General features: G+C 48.7%; 1 protein-coding gene across 1 annotated transcript in view; it reads right to left on the bottom strand.

Annotated features, from left to right (window-relative positions):
* Positions 1-20,717, bottom strand: part of ttc8 (tetratricopeptide repeat domain 8) — a 48,994-nt gene that overhangs the window by 26,932 nt on the left and 1,345 nt on the right. The window contains exons 2-7 of the mRNA XM_081393744.1: positions 14,544-14,664; positions 13,957-14,020; positions 9,170-9,329; positions 8,427-8,516; positions 8,040-8,084; positions 4,395-4,480 (exon numbers count right to left, since the gene is read on the bottom strand). Coding sequence (XP_081249870.1) covers positions 4,395-4,480; positions 8,040-8,084; positions 8,427-8,516; positions 9,170-9,329; positions 13,957-14,020; positions 14,544-14,664 — 566 coding nt within the window. The remainder of the gene's footprint in view (positions 1-4,394; positions 4,481-8,039; positions 8,085-8,426; positions 8,517-9,169; positions 9,330-13,956; positions 14,021-14,543; positions 14,665-20,717) is intronic.

Genomic DNA, 20,717 nt, shown 5'->3' with positions numbered 1-20,717 from the left:
CCTTTTATAAAAAGAGGAAAAGGTAAAAAAAAGGGAAATCATTTACCCTGGCTTAATAATCAATGCAAAATACTTATTAAAGAAAGAGACATATTACTTAAAGTGTTCTTAAAATCTGGTCGTACTACTGGTAGGCAAAGATTTACTTCAATGAGAAATAAAACAACTCATACCTTACGTAAAGCCAAGGCAAATTTCTTCATGGATGTTATTAAAAGTGCTAATGGCAATGGTAAACTAATATGGCAAAATATTAATAAACTAACTGGAAAGCAAAATAAAATAGATAATGATAGATTGGAAATAAAAGTTAACAGCAAGCTTATAAATAATCCAAAAGAATTAGCAACTGAATTCAATAATTTCTTTATTAATTCGGTCAATGAAATAACACAAATGTTTAGTTCCTCAGAGATAGCTCGTAAGCCTATTGATCCTGGACAGCCGGTTTTTAGGTTAGAGCAGATAACTGATGTGGAAGTATCTAACATTATTAAGTCTATGAAACCCTCAAAGGCCAAAGATGCATATGGCCTTGAGTCTTGACACACATTTTTTTAAAATTACACAGGGATGCGCTAGTGTGCCCAATAACACATTTGATCAATCTATCAATTAAAATGGCAGTTGTTCCATCAGGATGGAAGGTGGCTATAGTCTCACCCATTTTTAAATCAGGCGACAAAACCAATATTTCTAATTATGGCCCCATCAGCATCCTCCCTGCTGTATCTAAGGCTGCAGAAAAGTGGATCGCCAAGCTGCTGAATAACCATCTCAGCCGTGGTCCTTCTCTTCTGCATCCCATACTGAGACGGCAAACTGTGTCTTTATAGAAACAGTGAAATCGTTGCTTGATAAAACCACATGTGTTGGTGCAGTCTTTTTGGATTTAAAGAAGGCGTTCGATACTGTAGATCATCGAGCCCTTCTGTCTAAACTGACTCACTTCAACTTTGCAGAAGATGCTTTAGTTTGGTTTCAATCTTACTTGTCCAACAGAAGACAATCTGTGAGTGTTGGTAGCACTAAGTCACCTCACCTTGAATGTTCAGCAGGGGTCCCACAAGGTTCAATTTTGGGACCAGTATTGTTCTCTGTTTATATAAATGATCTGCCAAACATTTGTGAAAAAGTCCATTTTCAAATGTATGCTGATGATGCGGTCATTTTTACATCTGCTAAAAGCACACAGGAAGCATCATATATCCTCACATCAGCATTGGAGAATATACAGCAATGGCTGCTTAAATCTTGCCTACTATTGAACAAAAAGAAAACTGTTGCTATGTTCTTTACAAAAAAAACCATAAAACTAGAGCGGTCCAATGTGTTCCTGGGGGAAGTGGAACTTGATATTGTAGAGGAGTTCAAGTACCTCGGGGTAACACTGGACTCAACACTTTCATTTAAAAAAACACATCAAACTTACAGCGAACAGAATTAAATTCAATCTACATAATTTTAAACAAATTAGACCATCAATGACAATTAATTCCGCTAAAATGTTCTTACATTCAATGATATTTTCGCACATAGATTATTGCATCACTACCTGGTCACTTACTGGAAACACAATTTTAAAACCCATAGAAAAGTTATTTAAAAAATCTATAAAAATACTTGATCAAAAACCTCTGTCATACCATCAGTGTAATATTTTAGAAAAATATAATTTGCTCAATTTTGAAAATTTTATTAATTTTAAATATAGCTGTTTAATTTATAAAGTTTTTCATGGATTAGCCCCACCTTCACTATCTCTATTTATCAAACCAAGGTCTGACAGAGGTCGTTGTACCAGAGCTTCATTTAGAGGAGACATAGAAATCCCACATAGAAAAACTAACTTTGGTCAAACTGTTTTATCTGTCAAAGGGGGTCATTTTTGGAATAGCATTCCAACAATTACTAGAGAATGTCCCACTTACTGCACATTCAAAAAGCATCTTAAACAATTTATTAAAATTTCACAATTATGTACTCATTTTAAATAATTGTATTGATATAACGTAATCTGCCTGATTGTGTGCTAATGTGTTTTGTGCTTGATATTGTACTGTCATTCTTTTATGTTGTATTATCTTGTATAATGTTATTTTCCTGCCTCGGGACTACAGGTGAAAATTAGCATTTATGCTATAACCTGGCTCATTTACAGTCTACAGAAATGTTTGATTGTCCATTAATGTGCACTGTCCCGAATAAAAAAAAAAAATTAAAAAAAAAAAAAAAATTAATGAGTCGGTTCTGTGTGCGCTCGCTCACTGCTGTATACTGAGGAGGAACTTTATGGGCCCTATCTTGCACCCAGCGCAATTGACTTTGTACAGCGACGCATGTATCATTCCTATTTTGCACCCGCACACAGCGGACTTTTCCCTCCACAGAAGCACGTCGGTTAACTAAGAAATACACTTGCGCTCCCCGGGGCGGTTCAGCGCAAAGAGGAGGCGTGTTCCGGCGCAAACGTTCCCTCATGCTATTTTACAGGTTTAGAAAACAATTCCGCCACTAACCAGGAAAGACTAGTTTAAAGTCAGTGGCGTGTTGCGCATGTTATTCATATGCTATTTTAAGGGCGCATGCTTGGCCATAATCAATGTAGCGTGAGCACAACACACACACACTTTGATTCTCTCATCTACACAGAAGCAGCAGTTTTCATTTTTGCAAATCATACATTATTACCATAGATAGATAGATAGATAGATAGATAGATAGATAGACAGACAGACAGACAGACAGACAGACAGACAGACAGACAGATAGATAGATAGACAGACAGACAGATAGATAGATAGATAGACAGACAGACAGACAGATAGATAGATAGATCGATAGATCGATAGATAGATAGATAGACAGTTTATTATAAAAGCATACATCTAGCTTACACATTTACCCAAATTATCATACGCCTGTTTAACCGAAGTTAATTTGGGTGTGTTTCTCCATCCCCAACCGCCCTGACGGGAATGTCGGTCTCCTCGGCTGTGAACCGCTCCTGGCAAATCCGCCGTTATAATAGGAATCCGCTTTAGACAAACGCGTCTGCTCTTAAAGGGAATGTGAGATGTCGCTCTGATTGGTTTATTTCACGTTACGCCCAAACCACACCTATGAATAATGAAGCTACTTCAGACCAACCCCTTTTAGATTTGCGCCAGGAGCAAGAGTCATTTATCCCGCCGGGAAAATAGTAACAGCGCCGAGACCCGCCCACAAAGTTACTTGCACTTTGACACTTGCGTTTCAGATCGTTAAAATAGGGCCCTACATCCATCTTTGCTCACACAGAGCTCTGTAATGTTGTATAATGAGGCGTCTCTGTGTGCGCTCGCTCACTGCTGTATACTGAGGAGGAACTTTACATCCATCTGTGGAAACACAGGAACACTCCGGATCTGGTGAACCTCTGCCCGTGACATCACTACTAAACCTACACTATATTCCTCAGAGCTCTAGATCTGAGCTGTAGATAAACAGAACTTCCTCCTGGACTATACATCTGTTCCTCGTGACGGCTGTTATCGTGTCCATGCTGGCAAATAATCATGACCACCTGACATGAATTTTATACATAATTTTAATAGCACGACCACCGAAAATCATTTTGGGCGGGAATGAATGTAAACACAGATTAGCCGGTATAAAGACGGGATCTGTGCTTCCAGACTGCAGTGTGAACGCAGGCCTCCATGCTAACATACACACCGTGTGAACGCAGGCCTCCATGCTAACATACACACCGTGTGAACGCAGGCCTCCATGCTAACATACACACCGTGTGAACGCAGGCCTCCATGCTAACATACACACAGTGTGAACGCAGGCCTCCATGCTAACATACACACAGTGTGAACGCAGGCCTCCATGCTAACACACACACACACCGTGTGAACGCAGGCCTCCATGCTAACATACACACCGTGTGAACGCAGGCCTCCATGCTAACATACACACAGTGTGAACGCAGGCCTCCATGCTAACATACACACAGTGTGAACGCAGGCCTCCATGCTAACACACACACCGTGTGAACGCAGGCCTCCATGCTAACATACACACCGTGTGAACGCAGGCCTCCATGCTAACATACACACAGTGTGAACGCAGGCCTCCATGCTAACACACACACACACCGTGTGAACGCAGGCCTCCATGCTAACATACACACCGTGTGAACGCAGGCCTCCATGCTAACATACACACAATGTGAACGCAGGCCTCCATGCTAACATACACACAGTGTGAACGCAGGCCTCCATGCTAACATACACACAGTGTGAACGCAGGCCTCCATGCTAACATACACACAGTGTGAACGCAGGCCTCCATGCTAACACACACACACACCGTGTGAACGCAGTCGTTGTGCCGCTGACTCTGACCTGTAATAGCACTTCCCCAGCTGGACCTTCCACCACCAGTCCCTGAACTGAGCGTGCTCCGTGGCCACCGCCGCCAGATCCAGCGCCTGCACAGCGGGAGACGAGCGTTAATGTCCAACACACAGACGACAGCTACACAACATCACAGACACACAGACGACAGCTACACAACATCACAGACACACTGACGACAGCTGCTACACAACATCACAGACACACAGACGACAGCTGCTACACAACATCACAGACACACAGACGACAGCTGCTACACAACATCACAGACACACACACGACAGCTGCTACACACACAGACGACAGCTGCTACACAACATCACAGACACACAGACGACAGCTGCTACACAACATCACAGACACACAGACGACAGCTGCTACACAACATCACAGACACACAGACGACAGCTGCTACACAACATCACAGACACACAGACGACAGCTGCTACACAACATCACAGACACACAGACGACAGCTGCTACACAACATCACAGACACACAGACGACAGCTGCTACACAACATCACAGACACACACACGACAGCTGCTACACACACAGACGACAGCTGCTACACAACATCACAGACACACAGACGACAGCTGCTACACAACATCACAGACACACAGACGACAGCTGCTACACAACATCACAGACACACAGACGACAGCTGCTACACAACATCACAGACACACAGACGACAGCTGCTACACAAGACACACAGACGACAGCTGCTACACAACATCACAGACACACAGACGACAGCTGCTACACAACATCACAGACACACAGACGACAGCTGCTACACAACATCACAGACACACAGACGACAGCTGCTACACAACATCACAGACACACACACGACAGCTGCTACACAACATCACAGACACACACACGACAGCTGTTACACAACATCACAGACACACACACGACAGCTGTTACACAACATCACAGACACACACACGACAGCTGCTACACAACATCACACACACACAGACGACAGCTGCTACACAACATCACACACACACAGACGACAGCTGCTACACAACATCACAGACACACAGACGACAGCTGCTACACAACATCACAGACACACAGACGACAGCTGCTACACAACATCACAGACACACAGACGACAGCTGCTACACAACATCACAGACACACAGACGACAGCTGCTACACAACATCACAGACACACTGACGACAGCTGCTACACAACATCACAGACACACAGACGACAGCTGCTACACAACATCACAGACACACAGACGACAGCTGCTACACAACATCACAGACACACAGACGACAGCTGCTACACAACATCACAGACACACAGACGACAGCTACACAACATCACAGACACACTGACGACAGCTGCTACACAACATCACAGACACACAGACGACAGCTGCTACACAACATCACAGACACACAGACGACAGCTGCTACACAACATCACAGACACACTGACGACAGCTGCTACACAACATCAGACACACAGACGACAGCTGCTACACAACATCACAGACACACAGACGACAGCTACACAACATCACAGACACACTGACGACAGCTGCTACACAACATCACAGACACACAGACGACAGCTGCTACACAACATCACAGACACACAGACACACAGACGACAGCTGCTACACAACATCACAGACACACAGACGACAGCTGCTACACAACATCACAGACACACAGACGACAGACACACAGACGACAGCTGCTACACAACATCACAGACACACAGACGACAGCTACACAACATCACAGACACACTGACGACAGCTGCTACACAACATCACAGACACACAGACGACAGCTGCTACACAACATCAGACACACAGACGACAGCTGCTACACAACATCACAGACACACAGACGACAGCTGCTACACAACATCAGACACACAGACGACAGCTGCTACACAACATCACAGACACACAGACGACAGCTGCTACACAACATCACAGACACACAGACGACAGCTGCTACACAACATCACAGACACACAGACGACAGCTGCTACACAACATCACAGACACACAGACACACAGACGACAGCTGCTACACAACATCACAGACACACAGACGACAGCTGCTACACAACATCACAGACACACAGACGACAGCTGCTACACAACATCACAGACACACAGACAACAGCTGCTACACAACATCACAGACACACTGACGACAGCTGCTACACAACATCACAGACACACAGACGACAGCTGCTACACAACATCACAGACACACAGACAACAACTGCTACACAACATCACAGACACACTGACGACAGCTGCTACACAACATCACAGACACACAGACGACAGCTGCTACACAACATCACAGACACACTGACGACAGCTGCTACACAACATCACAGACACACAGACGACAGCTGCTACACAACATCACAGACACACACACGACAGCTGCTACACAACATCACAGACACACACACGACAGCTGCTACACAACATCACAGACACACACACGACAGCTGCTACACAACATCACAGACACACACACGACAGCTGCTACACAACATCACACACACACAGACGACAGCTGTTACACAACATCACAGACACACAGACGACAGCTGCTACACAACATCACAGACACACAGACGACAGCTGCTACACAACATCACAGACACACAGACGACAGCTGCTACACAACATCACAGACACACAGACGACAGCTGTTACACAACATCACAGACACACAGACGACAGCTGCTACACAACATCACAGACACACAGACGACAGCTGCTACACAACATCACAGACACACAGACGACAGCTGTTACACAACATCACAGACACACAGACGACAGCTGCTACACAACATCACAGACACACAGACGACAGCTGTTACACAACATCACAGACACACAGACGACAGCTGTTACACAACATCACAGACACACAGACGACAGCTGCTACACAACATCACAGACACACAGACGACAGCTGCTACACAACATCACAGACACACAGACGACAGCTGCTACACAACATCACAGACACACAGACGACAGCTGCTACACAACATCACAGACACACAGACGACAGCTGTTACACAACATCACAGACACACAGACGACAGCTGTTACACAACATCACAGACACACAGACGACAGCTGCTACACAACATCACAGACACACAGACGACAGCTGCTACACAACATCACAGACACACAGACGACAGCTGCTACACAACATCACAGACACACAGACGACAGCTGCTACACAACATCACAGACACACTGACGACAGCTGCTACACAACATCACAGACACACAGACGACAGCTGCTACACAACATCACAGACACACAGACGACAGCTGCTACACAACATCACAGACACACAGACGACAGCTGCTACACAACATCACAGACACACAGACGACAGCTGCTACACAACATCACAGACACACAGACGACAGCTGCTACACAACATCACAGACACACAGACGACAGCTGCTACACAACATCACAGACACACAGACGACAGCTGCTACACAACATCACAGACACACAGACGACAGCTGCTACACAACATCACAGACACACAGACGACAGCTGCTACACAACTTCATGCCACGCCTACTTACATTTTTCACATCGTTTTCATGATGAAAGATGTACTCAAACAAGGTCTTGTGTTTGAGGGGGAGAGACAGAGAGAAGAAATGACATTATTTTAATATATGATTTCAGCGAGTCATGACAAACACTTGATGATTGTGTGCTAATAATAATTAGATCACAGATATTACATTACATCATAATTAAAAGGAATTACTTCTTACACTAAGTAACTTTTTCCAGGAAGATAAAAGAAGTTTGCCATGCCACTGATGTTCAGTTAGGGTCAGGGTCAGGGTTAGGGTCAGGGTTAGGGTCAGGGTCAGAGTTAAGGTCAGAGTTAGGGTCAGGTTAGGGTCAGAGTTAGGGTCAGGTTAGGGTCAGGGTTAGGGTTAGGGTTAGGGTTACACTACCTTGGCCATGTTGGGTCTCTTGGCGTACTTGGCGAGGTTTATCCTGGCGAGGTTAATGAAGGGTCCATCGGGGTGTGTTAGCATGGAGGCCTGAGATGAGGACAGAAGCACAGGATCAGGACCTGTGTGTGTGTGTGTGTGTGTGTGTGTGCGTGAGGAATTGAAAGCAAGCAGAATATGGGTGTTTCTAAAGAACACGCAGCGTATTTTACTGTTATATGTCAAACAAGATTCCACAACACATGTTCTCCTGGTTATACCCAATGTTTAGATCTGTTGTGGTATTTATGCAAATTAGCACATACGTAATTAGATTATGCACCGTTTGTCCATGTTAACAAACCATTTAAAAAAACTTGTAATACATGTTTTGTTTGTCTTGATGTAAGTAATCAACTCAGTCATTTTCATGGTGATGTCTAAAGGTTAACACGTTTACCCTATTCACGTGACATGAAGAATGAATAGGCGTATAAATAGACTATATTTGGGTCTTTTTCTAAACTTCCCCCTAATGTGATTCTTCAGGGCTTTTCTTTCCTTACTCAGGACATATTGAGGATACAAAATCAGTTGAGTTTGCTTCTGTTGCAATTTGTTCAAGGTTGACCCCCATTTTGGCTTAAAATGACTATCATTAAACATAAACTGTTGTCTCCTGTATGTGTAACGCCTCCTGTGCTCTCGCGTGTCACGTGACCAGAGTGTCCTAACCGCAGGCTGAATGAGGGTCCGGCTCATACCGTTCCCAGCCGCACCAGTCTCCCCGAGGCGCTGGTGCCGGGCCGGGCCGAGCTGGCGGTGCGAGGGGTTCTGATGGCCTGCTCCATGGTCTCGGGTCTGCCGGTCAGTGTGCTGGGTCTCACGAAGCCTGTGATGGGCCGGCCCGACTGAGTCATGGGTCTGCACACATTACACAGGTGAAGCACAGGTGAGCTTATGCCAAACACAGCATTAAAGGGTTCGTTCACGGGGTCGGTAATCACTCTCCCTCATGATGTCCAACCCGTCAGACTCTCGCTCATCTTCTACTAACTCTCTGGGCCGGCAGATCTCGATCACAGAGAAGCCTATGGAGGAGAGAGACAGCTCTCAGATCTCATCAGAAACATCTTCATTAGTGTTCTGAAGATGAGCAAGAGTCTGACGGGGTTGGACATCATGAGGGAGAGTGATTACTGACCCTGTGAACGAACCCTTTAACAACAACAAGATCACACATCCTGATACTTCTGTGGGGTTATGTCAACCACAACATTAACAAGAACAGCATCAAACATCATATTACAGAATGCTACATATACACAGCAGAGTGAATCTTTATTCAGTTATTATGAACCAATGAGGTTTATTCTCACATACCAAGCAGCTTCGCTTAACCTTCTGTTTATCTTCCCTGATCAATGTTTTAATGTGAATAAAAGCCTAAACTCAATCTGTTCGTCATATAAACCACCGATTCATATCAATCAGTTTTACGATCTCTTTATGAACGTTTAGAAGCGTCGCAGTGGTAGTTGAGCTGTCAGTGGAGGGACAGAAATCACTCGGATTTCATCAAAGATCTTCATTTGTGTTTTGAAGTCTTACGGGTTTGGAGAGTAAACAATGGCAGACATGTCATCATTGGGTGAACTATCCCTGTAATGCTCAACTCAGATCCCGGTGGGATTAATGACAGGGAAGCTAAATCTGCTTTACTCTGAGAACTGCTGCAAACAGATCAAACTCAAGACCCACTCGTGTGAGTCTAGGGACTCATTATACAGCAGTAATATATTTCTAATGGATTTACATTCCTGTGGGATTGCAAGGTAGTCTGGTCAACCTCTCAAGGCTTCAATTTTACACAATTACTTTTGAGTTTGGGTATATTTTACAACAGATGTTCTGCTTTGTAGTAACTTGTAGGGCCCTATTTTAACGATCTGAAATGCAAGTGTCAAAGTGCAAGTAACTTTGTGGGCGGGTCTCGGCGCTGTTGCTATTTTCCCGGCGGGATAAATGACTCTTGCTCCTGGCGCAAATCTAAAAGGGGTTGGTCTGAAGTACTTCATTATTCATAGGTGTGGTTTGGGCGTAACGTGAAATAAACCAATCAGAGCGTCATCTCACATTCCCTTTAAGAGCAGGCGCGTTTGTTCTAAAGCGGATTCCTATTATAACGGCGGATTTGCCAGGCGCGCGCCAGGAGCGGTTCACAGCCGAGGAGACCGACGTTCCCGTCAGGGACATTGGGGATGGAGAAACACACCCAAATTAACTTCGGTTAAACAGGCGTATGATAATTTGGGTAAATGTGTAAGCTAGATGTATGCTTTTATAATAAACTATCTATCTATCTATCTATCTATCTATTTATCTTTCGTAATAATGTATGATTTGCAAAAATGATAACTGCTGCGTGCCTGCGTCTGTGTGTAGATGAGAGAATCAAAGTGTACATGCGCGTGCACACGCTACATTGATTAAGGCCAAGCATGCGCTCTTAAAATAGCATATGAATAACATGCGCAACACGCCACTGACTTTAAACTGTTTTTTTTTCGGTTAGTGGCGGAATTGTTTTCTAAACCTGTAAAATAGCATGAGGGAACGTTTGCGCCGGAACACGCCTCCTCTTTGCACTGAACCGCCCCGGGAGCGCAAGTTCTTTCCCTAGTTTAGCGACGTGCTTCTGTGGAGGGAAAAGCGCGCTTTGCGCGGGTGCAAAATAGGAATGATACATGCGTCAGTGTACAAAGTCAATTGCGCTGGGTGCAAGATAGGGCCCGTAGTGTTTATACATATTTGAAAAGAAGTGGATTACATGAATGTAGCTGGGAGACTGTATTATAGAGTGCAGACTATGGCTGTTTCTCAGTGCATGTTCTTCAACGGTCTTGTGTTCTCGACCACACCATCATCAACGGTCCAACACTGAAGAGACCAGAACACAGGACTCGTGACAGGGTGAGCTCTTGATATCGAGATCATCCAGGGCAGACCGAGAGGATCGAACCGTTAGAGATCCCAGACCACAGCCGAAGTACGGAAGCCTGTAAGCTTTAATCTTCAGAGATTCCCGCTGAAAGCTCGGAGTACGTGACGCTGTTTGAAGAAAACATTTGGGCATAATTTGAATGAAGTTATAAATACCTGGAGAAATCCTACAGAACTTTTTAAATGGCTTATTTAAAAGAATCTCAACAAAGCCTAATATTAAAATATACATTTTAGATATACAAGCGTATAATATACTAGCACTCTCCACTCTCACAAAGATGCGCTCTGTGTCCGAGCTCCTTCTGAAAACACACGCTTCCCTCCAGTCTCAGAGAAACAGTGTGTGTTTAACCACAGATCCTGCTCATTATGATGTGTGTGTTTAACCACAGATCCTGCTCATTATCATACTTTTCTGTTTGAAATGAGCAAACTTTAAATAATGAGGGATAAATCCTTCTTTCAAAAGGTGTTTCTGCCAAAGCTGAACAGCTTGAAGCTAGAAGCTTTTAGCCACGACAGATGAGCAACACATGAACTACTCAGAGGAATCACTCTATATTAGGGCTGCACGATTTGGGGAAAATGTCATATTGCGATAATTGAGGTCAATACTGCGATATGCGATATAATGAACCAATGGTTTCATGAGTCAGCAAGGAGACACAGATCAGTGATAATGCTGGAATGTGGATTTCTCAACTCAAACTAGCAACAACTACTAAATGCAGTGTTTTCAAATTAAAATAATATTTTTTACAAAATTAAATAATGACTTCTTTGCATTACTTGCAAACGTGTTATTGTCTCAATAGTACAATAGCATAACATAAATAGAACAATAAATAAGAACATTTGTATGCTCCTGAAAATAAGATATGTTGAGGACCAGACGCACAGGGACATGTGAGCAGCACATGCTTTACACACTTCATCTTCTGATATACGCTGTGTATGGGCATCATGTCTCCGGCCAAGCGGTGCGTAATGCAGTCGGGATCTCTTCACACCTGGCGCAACACTGGCAAACACATCTGGAATTGTGGTTTGTTTAGTTAGGGTTACAGGTTGTTCTTGGTTTTGTTCAGCTGTTTCTTTACTAACCTGGGCTTCCACCGTCATGCAGCACTATTTTATATTGAACAAGTCAAAACAACATCTATGCGACTCACCTACTCATCAGACCTAGTTATTCAGATATCTGTCTGTCTTTCTTTCATCATTTATTTCTATATTTCTTTATTGGAGAAAGGTTTGCAGTGATAAGAAGATCAGCGTGGACACACAGATACGCCTCACACCACCAGACTCATCCACAGCCACAGGGCTCCAGACTAACTTGTGTTACTAGGAGCGCTGTAGACCCTGACTGAACATTTTAGGAGCGCAAGCAGAGGCACACCTTAAATCAGCTTGCAATGCAATTATTCAAATTTCCCCCAAAATAACTGTAATACTGACAAATTATTTAATAATAAATAGACTTAACGTACAGATATTACAATGTGCAGTTTTATTTTAAGTTCACAGGCACCAGACTAACATCTGAGGGCAGCGGCACCGCAGACACTGAGTTCTGCAGAGAGTATCTGGTGGCACTGGGGCTGACAATAAAGCACTACGCTTAATTTAGGGAGTAGATTAAATTAACTTTAATTATTATCATTCATAATGTCTTAATATTAATTTAAATAAAAAAAAAATATATTAGGGTGTGAAAATAGCCAATAAGCATCCTACTGTTTACAATGGTAATTTATTTATTTTATTATTTTTAAATAAGAGTTTAAATAAGAGTTTTTTGAATTTTTGAAGGAGGAACAAAAAATGTGTTGGTCATCACATTAAAAATGTATATGACATATCATTTATAAAATCACATTTATGATAGTTTTGAAGTGCTGGAAAAAGATGAGTAGTACTTGTAAGCGTTTGACTATTTCTGTCACATTATGGTTACAGTTACTACATTAAATCCATGGGGAATGTTGCTGATTTGTGGACTGAAAGCCTTCTGTAAGTGTTTCTCCTGGTTTGCACGTCAGCGCTGTTTGATCTGATATCTGTGGTTTATAACACAGAACTCTGAATGTTTCTCACTGGATCTCGCAGCGATGATGTTATTCTGAGGCGAATTCAATGGATTTCTTCACTGGATCTCCAGAGTCTGGATCTCCTAGTAACAGTGTCACGTGATCGAGATCAGCCCGCGACTGGCAAGTTCGAGGCGCTGCGCTGTCTATTAGTGGTCCGAACTAATAAACGGTCCGTGAAGCATAAAGGAGTAGCGCATTTTCGTTCCGCTTTCATTTTGTTTGGATTCGCTGCTCGGCAACGTTGTGGTCGCGCCAGCGCGACCTAAATAAATATTTGGTCGCACCGGCAGGTAAAATGGTCGCAAAATGCGACCAATTGGTCGCAGTCTGGAGCCCTGAGAGCCACACCAAAACACTGATGCTCTGCCAGTGATCTGCAGCTTTATGCTTTAATAGCGAGAGGGCCAAAGGTTACAGTGCAGCTTTAAACAGCAGAGGTCAGAGGTCACCTGACAGCTGGAGTGGGCGCTCCGCCCTGGCTCGTTCCCAGAAGTCTGAGCGATGTTCCTGGACCTGACAAAACCAAAACAAGAGGGAGAGCGTCAGTTCCTGCAGATGTAATGCCCTGAACATGGGCGTCAGGGGCTCACAGACAGTAGGGGGCGCTGTCACACCACTTCTGAGAGAGTACACACTCTCCTGATCAAACACAGCAGAATCAGCAGGAAGCGGGAGAAGCACTGCTGACGCACGGTACAGTCTTTGATGAAAAAGCTATTTTCTCAGCGTTTTGTTCAAAATGTTGCTTTTTTTTATGAAACTATTCAAGTGTTGATAAAACAGAATGCATGAAGCTAGAATAAAACGGGTGTTTTGTTTAAAAGCAGAGGCTCTGTTCTTTCTTTGATATATTGCTTACTCAGATATTCAAACAACACAATATTCTGAAGGCCACACTTGTGAGAATGATCACACATGCTGCTGGTGGCTGGACACTTATGAAACGCTGACGAGGAAAAAAGTGCAGTTCCTGTAAAGGCCTAAAGATGACTGTGTCTTGATGTGTGTGTATGTGTGTGTGCATGACTTTACTCACGTGCCACCTGGGCGATGGAGCTCTCGTCCAACATCATCTCAGCGATGCCCTCCTGATCCACCTCCACCTCATCCACGAACACCATCTCCGTCAGAGCCCGAGTCTTCAAGCTCCACGCCGCCTGCAACATCATCATCATCATCATACTTTTCATCATCATCATCATCATCACCATACTCTTCATCATCATCATACTTTTCATCATCATCATCATCTTCATCACCATCATCATACTCTTCATCATCATCATCATACTTTTCATCATCATACTCTTCATCATCAGCATACTCTTCATCATCATCATCATACTCTTCATCATCATCATCATACTTTTCATCATCATACTCTTCATCATCATCATACTCTTCATCATCATCATCACCATACTCTTCATCATCATCATACTTTTCATCATCATACTCTTCATCATCATCATACTTTTCATCATACTCTTCATCATCATCATCATCATCATACTCCATCATCATCATACTCCATCATCACAATACTCTTCATCATCACATCATCATCGAGTCTGGACCAGAGTCTGCGCAGTGGTGAACGCTGGACCCGAGTCTGCGCAGTGGTGAACGCTGGACCCGAGTCTGCGCAGTGGTGAACGCTGGACCCGAGTCTGCGCAGTGGTGAACGCTGTAGCCGAGTCTACGCAGTGGTGAACGCTGTAGCCGAGTCTGCGCAGTGGTGAACGCTGGACCCGAGTCTACGCAGTGGTGAACGCTGTAGCCGAGTCTACGCAGTGGTGAACGCTGTAGCCGAGTCTGCGCAGTGGTGAACGCTGTAGCCGAGTCTACGCAGTGGTGAACGCTGTAGCCGAGTCTACGCAGTGGTGAACGCTGGACCCGAGTCTGCGCAGTGGTGAACGCTGTAGCCGAGTCTGCGCAGTGGTGAACGCTGGACCCGAGTCTACGCAGTGGTGAACGCTGTAGCCGAGTCTACGCAGTGGTGAACGCTGTAGCCGAGTCTGCGCAGTGGTGAACGCTGTAGCCGAGTCTACGCAGTGGTGAACGCTGTAGCCGAGTCTACGCAGTGGTGAACGCTGTAGCCGAGTCTGCGCAGTGGTGAACGCTGTAGCCGAGTCTACGCAGTGGTGAACGCTGTAGCCGAGTCTACGCAGTGGTGAACGCTGGACCCGAGTCTGCGCAGTGGTGAACGCTGTAGCCGAGTCTGCGCAGTGGTGAACGCTGGACCCGAGTCTGCGCAGTGGTGAACGCTGTAGCCGAGTCTGCGCAGTGGTGAACGCTGTAGCCGAGTCTACGCAGTGGTGAACGCTGTAGCCGAGTCTGCGCAGTGGTGAACGCTGGACCCGAGTCTGCGCAGTGGTGAACGCTGTAGCCGAGTCTACGCAGTGGTGAACGCTGTAGCCGAGTCTGCGCAGTGGTGAACGCTGTAGCCGAGTCTACGCAGTGGTGAACGCTGTAGCCGAGTCTACGCAGTGGTGAACGCTGGACCCGAGTCTGCGCAGTGGTGAACGCTGTAGCCGAGTCTGCGCAGTGGTGAACGCTGGACCCGAGTCTGCGCAGTGGTGAACGCTGTAGCCGAGTCTGCGCAGTGGTGAACGCTGTAGCCGAGTCTACGCAGTGGTGAACGCTGTAGCCGAGTCTGCGCAGTGGTGAACGCTGTAGCCGAGTCTACGCAGTGGTGAACGCTGTAGCCGAGTCTACGCAGTGGTGAACGCTGGACCCGAGTCTGCGCAGTGGTGAACGCTGTAGCCGAGTCTGCGCAGTGGTGAACGCTGGACCCGAGTCTGCGCAGTGGTGAACGCTGGACCCGAGTCTGCGCAGTGGTGAACGCTGGACCAGAGTCTGCGCAGTGGTGAACGCTGGACCCGAGTCTGCGCAGTGGTGAACGCTGTAGCCGAGTCTGCGCAGTGGTGAACGCTGGACCCGAGTCTGCGCAGTGGTGAACGCTGTAGCCGAGTCTGCGCAGTGGTGAACGCTGGACCAGAGTCTGCGCAGTGGTGAACGCTGTAGCCGAGTCTACGCAGTGGTGAACGCTGGACCCGAGTCTGCGCAGTGGTGAATGCTGGACCAGAGTCTGCGCAGTGGTGAACGCTGTAGCCGAGTCTGCGCAGTGGTGAACGCTGTAGCCGAGTCTGCGCAGTGGTGAACGCTGGACCCGAGTCTGCGCAGAGTCTGCGCAGTGGTGAACGCTGGACCCGAGTCTGCGCAGTGGTGAACGCTGTAGCCGAGTCTGCGCATTGGTGAACGCTGGACCCGAGTCTGCGCAGTGGTGAACGCTGTAGCCGAGTCTGCGCAGTGGTGAACGCTGGACCAGAGTCTGCGCAGTGGTGAACGCTGTAGCCGAGTCTGCGCATTGGTGAACGCTGGACCCGAGTCTGCGCAGTGGTGAACGCTGGACCCGAGTCTGCGCAGTGGTGAACGCTGGACCAGAGTCTGCGCAGTGGTGAACGCTGTAGCCGAGTCTGCGCAGTGGTGAACGCTGTAGCCGAGTCTGCGCAGTGGTGAACGCTGGACCCGAGTCTGCGCAGTGGTGAACGCTGGACCAGAGTCTGCGCAGTGGTGAACGCTGTAGCCGAGTCTGCGCATTGGTGAACGCTGGACCCGAGTCTGCGCAGTGGTGAACGCTGTAGCCGAGTCTGCGCAGTGGTGAACGCTGTAGCCGAGTCTGCGCAGTGGTGAACGCTGGACCAGAGTCTGCGCAGTGGTGAACGCTGTAGCCGAGTCTGCGCATTGGTGAACGCTGGACCCGAGTCTGCGCAGTGGTGAACGCTGGACCCGAGTCTGCGCAGTGGTGAACGCTGGACCAGAGTCTGCGCAGTGGTGAACGCTGTAGCCGAGTCTGCGCAGTGGTGAACGCTGGACCCGAGTCTGCGCAGTGGTGAACGCTGGACCAGAGTCTGCGCAGTGGTGAACGCTGTAGCCGAGTCTGCGCAGTGGTGAACGCTGTAGCCGAGTCTGCGCAGTGGTGAACGCTGTAGCCGAGTCTGCGCAGTGGTGAACGCTGTAGCCGAGTCTGCGCAGTGGTGAACGCTGGACCAGAGTCTGCGCAGTGGTGAACGCTGTAGCCGAGTCTGCGCAGTGGTGAACGCTGTAGCCGAGTCTGCGCAGTGGTGAACGCTGTAGCCGAGTCTGCGCAGTGGTGAACGCTGTAGCCGAGTCTGCGCAGTGGTGAACGCTGGACCAGAGTCTGCGCAGTGGTGAACGCTGTAGCCGAGTCTGCGCATTGGTGAACGCTGTAGCCGAGTCTGCGCAGTGGTGAACGCTGTAGCCGAGTCTGCGCATTGGTGAACGCTGGACCAGAGTCTGCGCAGTGGTGAACGCTGTAGCCGAGTCTGCGCAGTGGTGAACGCTGGACCCGAGTCTGCGCAGTGGTGAACGCTGGACCAGAGTCTGCGCAGTGGTGAACGCTGTAGCCGAGTCTGCGCAGTGGTGAACGCTGTAGCCGAGTCTGCGCAGTGGTGAACGCTGTAGCCGAGTCTGCGCATTGGTGAACGCTGGACCCGAGTCTGCGCAGTGGTGAACGCTGGACCAGAGTCTGCGCAGTGGTGAACGCTGTAGCCGAGTCTGCGCAGTGGTGAACGCTGTAGCCGAGTCTGCGCAGTGGTGAACGCTGTAGCCGAGTCTGCGCAGTGGTGAACGCTGTAGCCGAGTCTGCGCAGTGGTGAACGCTGGACCAGAGTCTGCGCAGTGGTGAACGCTGTAGCCGAGTCTGCGCAGTGGTGAACGCTGTAGCCGAGTCTGCGCAGTGGTGAACGCTGTAGCCGAGTCTGCGCAGTGGTGAACGCTGTAGCCGAGTCTGCGCAGTGGTGAACGCTGGACCAGAGTCTGCGCAGTGGTGAACGCTGTAGCCGAGTCTGCGCATTGGTGAACGCTGTAGCCGAGTCTGCGCAGTGGTGAACGCTGTAGCCGAGTCTGCGCATTGGTGAACGCTGTAGCCGAGTCTGCGCATTGGTGAACGCTGTAGCCGAGTCTGCGCATTGGTGAACGCTGTAGCCGAGTCTGCGCAGTGGTGAACGCTGGACCAGAGTCTGCGCAGTGGTGAACGCTGTAGCCGAGTCTGCGCATTGGTGAACGCTGTAGCCGAGTCTGCGCATTGGTGAACGCTGGACCAGAGTCTGCGCAGTGGTGTACGCTGGACCAGAGTCTGCGCAGTGGTGAACGCTGTAGCCGAGTCTGCGCAGTGGTGAACGCTGTAGCCGAGTCTGCGCAGTGGTGAACGCTGTAGCCGAGTCTGCGCAGTGGTGAACGCTGGACCAGAGTCTGCGCAGTGGTGAACGCTGTAGCCGAGTCTGCGCAGTGGTGAACGCTGTAGCCGAGTCTGCGCAGTGGTGAACGCTGTAGCCGAGTCTGCGCATTGGTGAACGCTGTAGCCGAGTCTGCGCATTGGTGAACGCTGTAGCCGAGTCTGCGCATTGGTGAACGCTGTAGCCGAGTCTGCGCAGTGGTGAACGCTGGACCAGAGTCTGCGCAGTGGTGAACGCTGTAGCCGAGTCTGCGCATTGGTGAACGCTGTAGCCGAGTCTGCGCATTGGTGAACGCTGTAGCCGAGTCTGCGCAGTGGTGTACGCTGGACCAGAGTCTGCGCAGTGGTGAACGCTGTAGCCGAGTCTGCGCATTGGTGAACGCTGGACCCGAGTCTGCGCAGTGGTGAGCGCTGGACCAGAGTCTGCGCAGTGGTGAGCGCTGGACCAGAGTCTGCGCAGTGGTGAGCGCTGGACCAGAGTCTGCGCAGTGGTGAACGCTGGACCCGAGTCTGCGCAGTGGTGAACGCTGTAGCCGAGTCTGCGCATTGGTGAACGCTGTAGCCGAGTCTGCGCAGTGGTGAACGCTGTAGCCGAGTCTGCGCATTGGTGAACGCTGGACCCGAGTCTGCGCAGTGGTGAGCGCTGGACCAGAGTCTGCGCAGTGGTGAACGCTGGACCAGAGTCTGCGCAGTGGTGAGCGCTGGACCAGAGTCTGCGCAGTGGTGAACGCTGGACCAGAGTCTGCGCAGTGGTGAACGCTGTAGCCGAGTCTGCGCAGTGGTGAGCGCTGGACCAGAGTCTGCGCAGTGGTGAACGCTGTAGCCGAGTCTGCGCATTGGTGAACGCTGTAGCCGAGTCTGCGCAGTGGTGAACGCTGGACCCGAGTCTGCGCAGTGGTGAACGCTGGACCAGAGTCTGCGCAGTGGTGAACGCTGTAGCCGAGTCTGCGCAGTGGTGAACGCTGGACCAGAGTCTGCGCAGTGGTGAACGCTGTAGCCGAGTCTGCGCATTGGTGAACGCTGGACCCGAGTCTGGGCAGTGGTGAACGCTGGACCAGAGTCTGCGCAGTGGTGAACGCTGTAGCCGAGTCTGCGCAGTGGTGAACGCTGTAGCCGAGTCTGCGCAGTGGTGAACGCTGGACCCGAGTCTGCGCAGTGGTGAACGCTGGACCAGAGTCTGCGCAGTGGTGAACGCTGTAGCCGAGTCTGCGCATTGGTGAACGCTGTAGCCGAGTCTGCGCAGTGGTGAACGCTGTAGCCGAGTCTGCGCATTGGTGAACGCTGGACCCGAGTCTGCGCAGTGGTGAGCGCTGGACCAGAGTCTGCGCAGTGGTGAACGCTGGACCAGAGTCTGCGCAGTGGTGAGCGCTGGACCAGAGTCTGCGCAGTGGTGAACGCTGGACCAGAGTCTGCGCAGTGGTGAACGCTGTAGCCGAGTCTGCGCAGTGGTGAACGCTGTAGCCGAGTCTGCGCAGTGGTGAACGCTGGACCCGAGTCTGCGCAGTGGTGAACGCTGTAGCCGAGTCTGCGCAGTGGTGAACGCTGTAGCCGAGTCTGCGCAGTGGTGAACGCTGTAGCCGAGTCTGCGCAGTGGTGAACGCTGTAGCCGAGTCTGCGCAGTGGTGAACGCTGGACCCGAGTCTGCGCAGTGGTGAACGCTGTAGCCGAGTCTGCGCAGTGGTGAACGCTGTAGCCGAGTCTGCGCAGTGGTGAACGCTGTAGCCGAGTCTGCGCAGTGGTGAACGCTGGACCCGAGTCTGCGCAGTGGTGAACGCTGGACCCGAGTCTGCGCAGTGGTGAACGCTGGACCCGAGTCTGCGCAGTGGTGAACGCTGGACCCGAGTCTGCGCAGTGGTGAACGCTGGACCAGAGTCTGCGCAGTGGTGAACGCTGGACCCGAGTCTGCGCAGTGGTGAACGCTGGACCAGAGTCTGCGCAGTGGTGAACGCT

This window comes from Scardinius erythrophthalmus (assembly GCF_964197995.2).
Source record: "Scardinius erythrophthalmus genome assembly, chromosome: 19".
Classification (NCBI taxonomy): Eukaryota; Metazoa; Chordata; class Actinopteri; order Cypriniformes; family Leuciscidae; genus Scardinius; species Scardinius erythrophthalmus.
The sequence above is the reverse complement of the archived record's forward strand: the minus strand, read 5'-3'. Positions and strand labels throughout refer to the sequence as shown.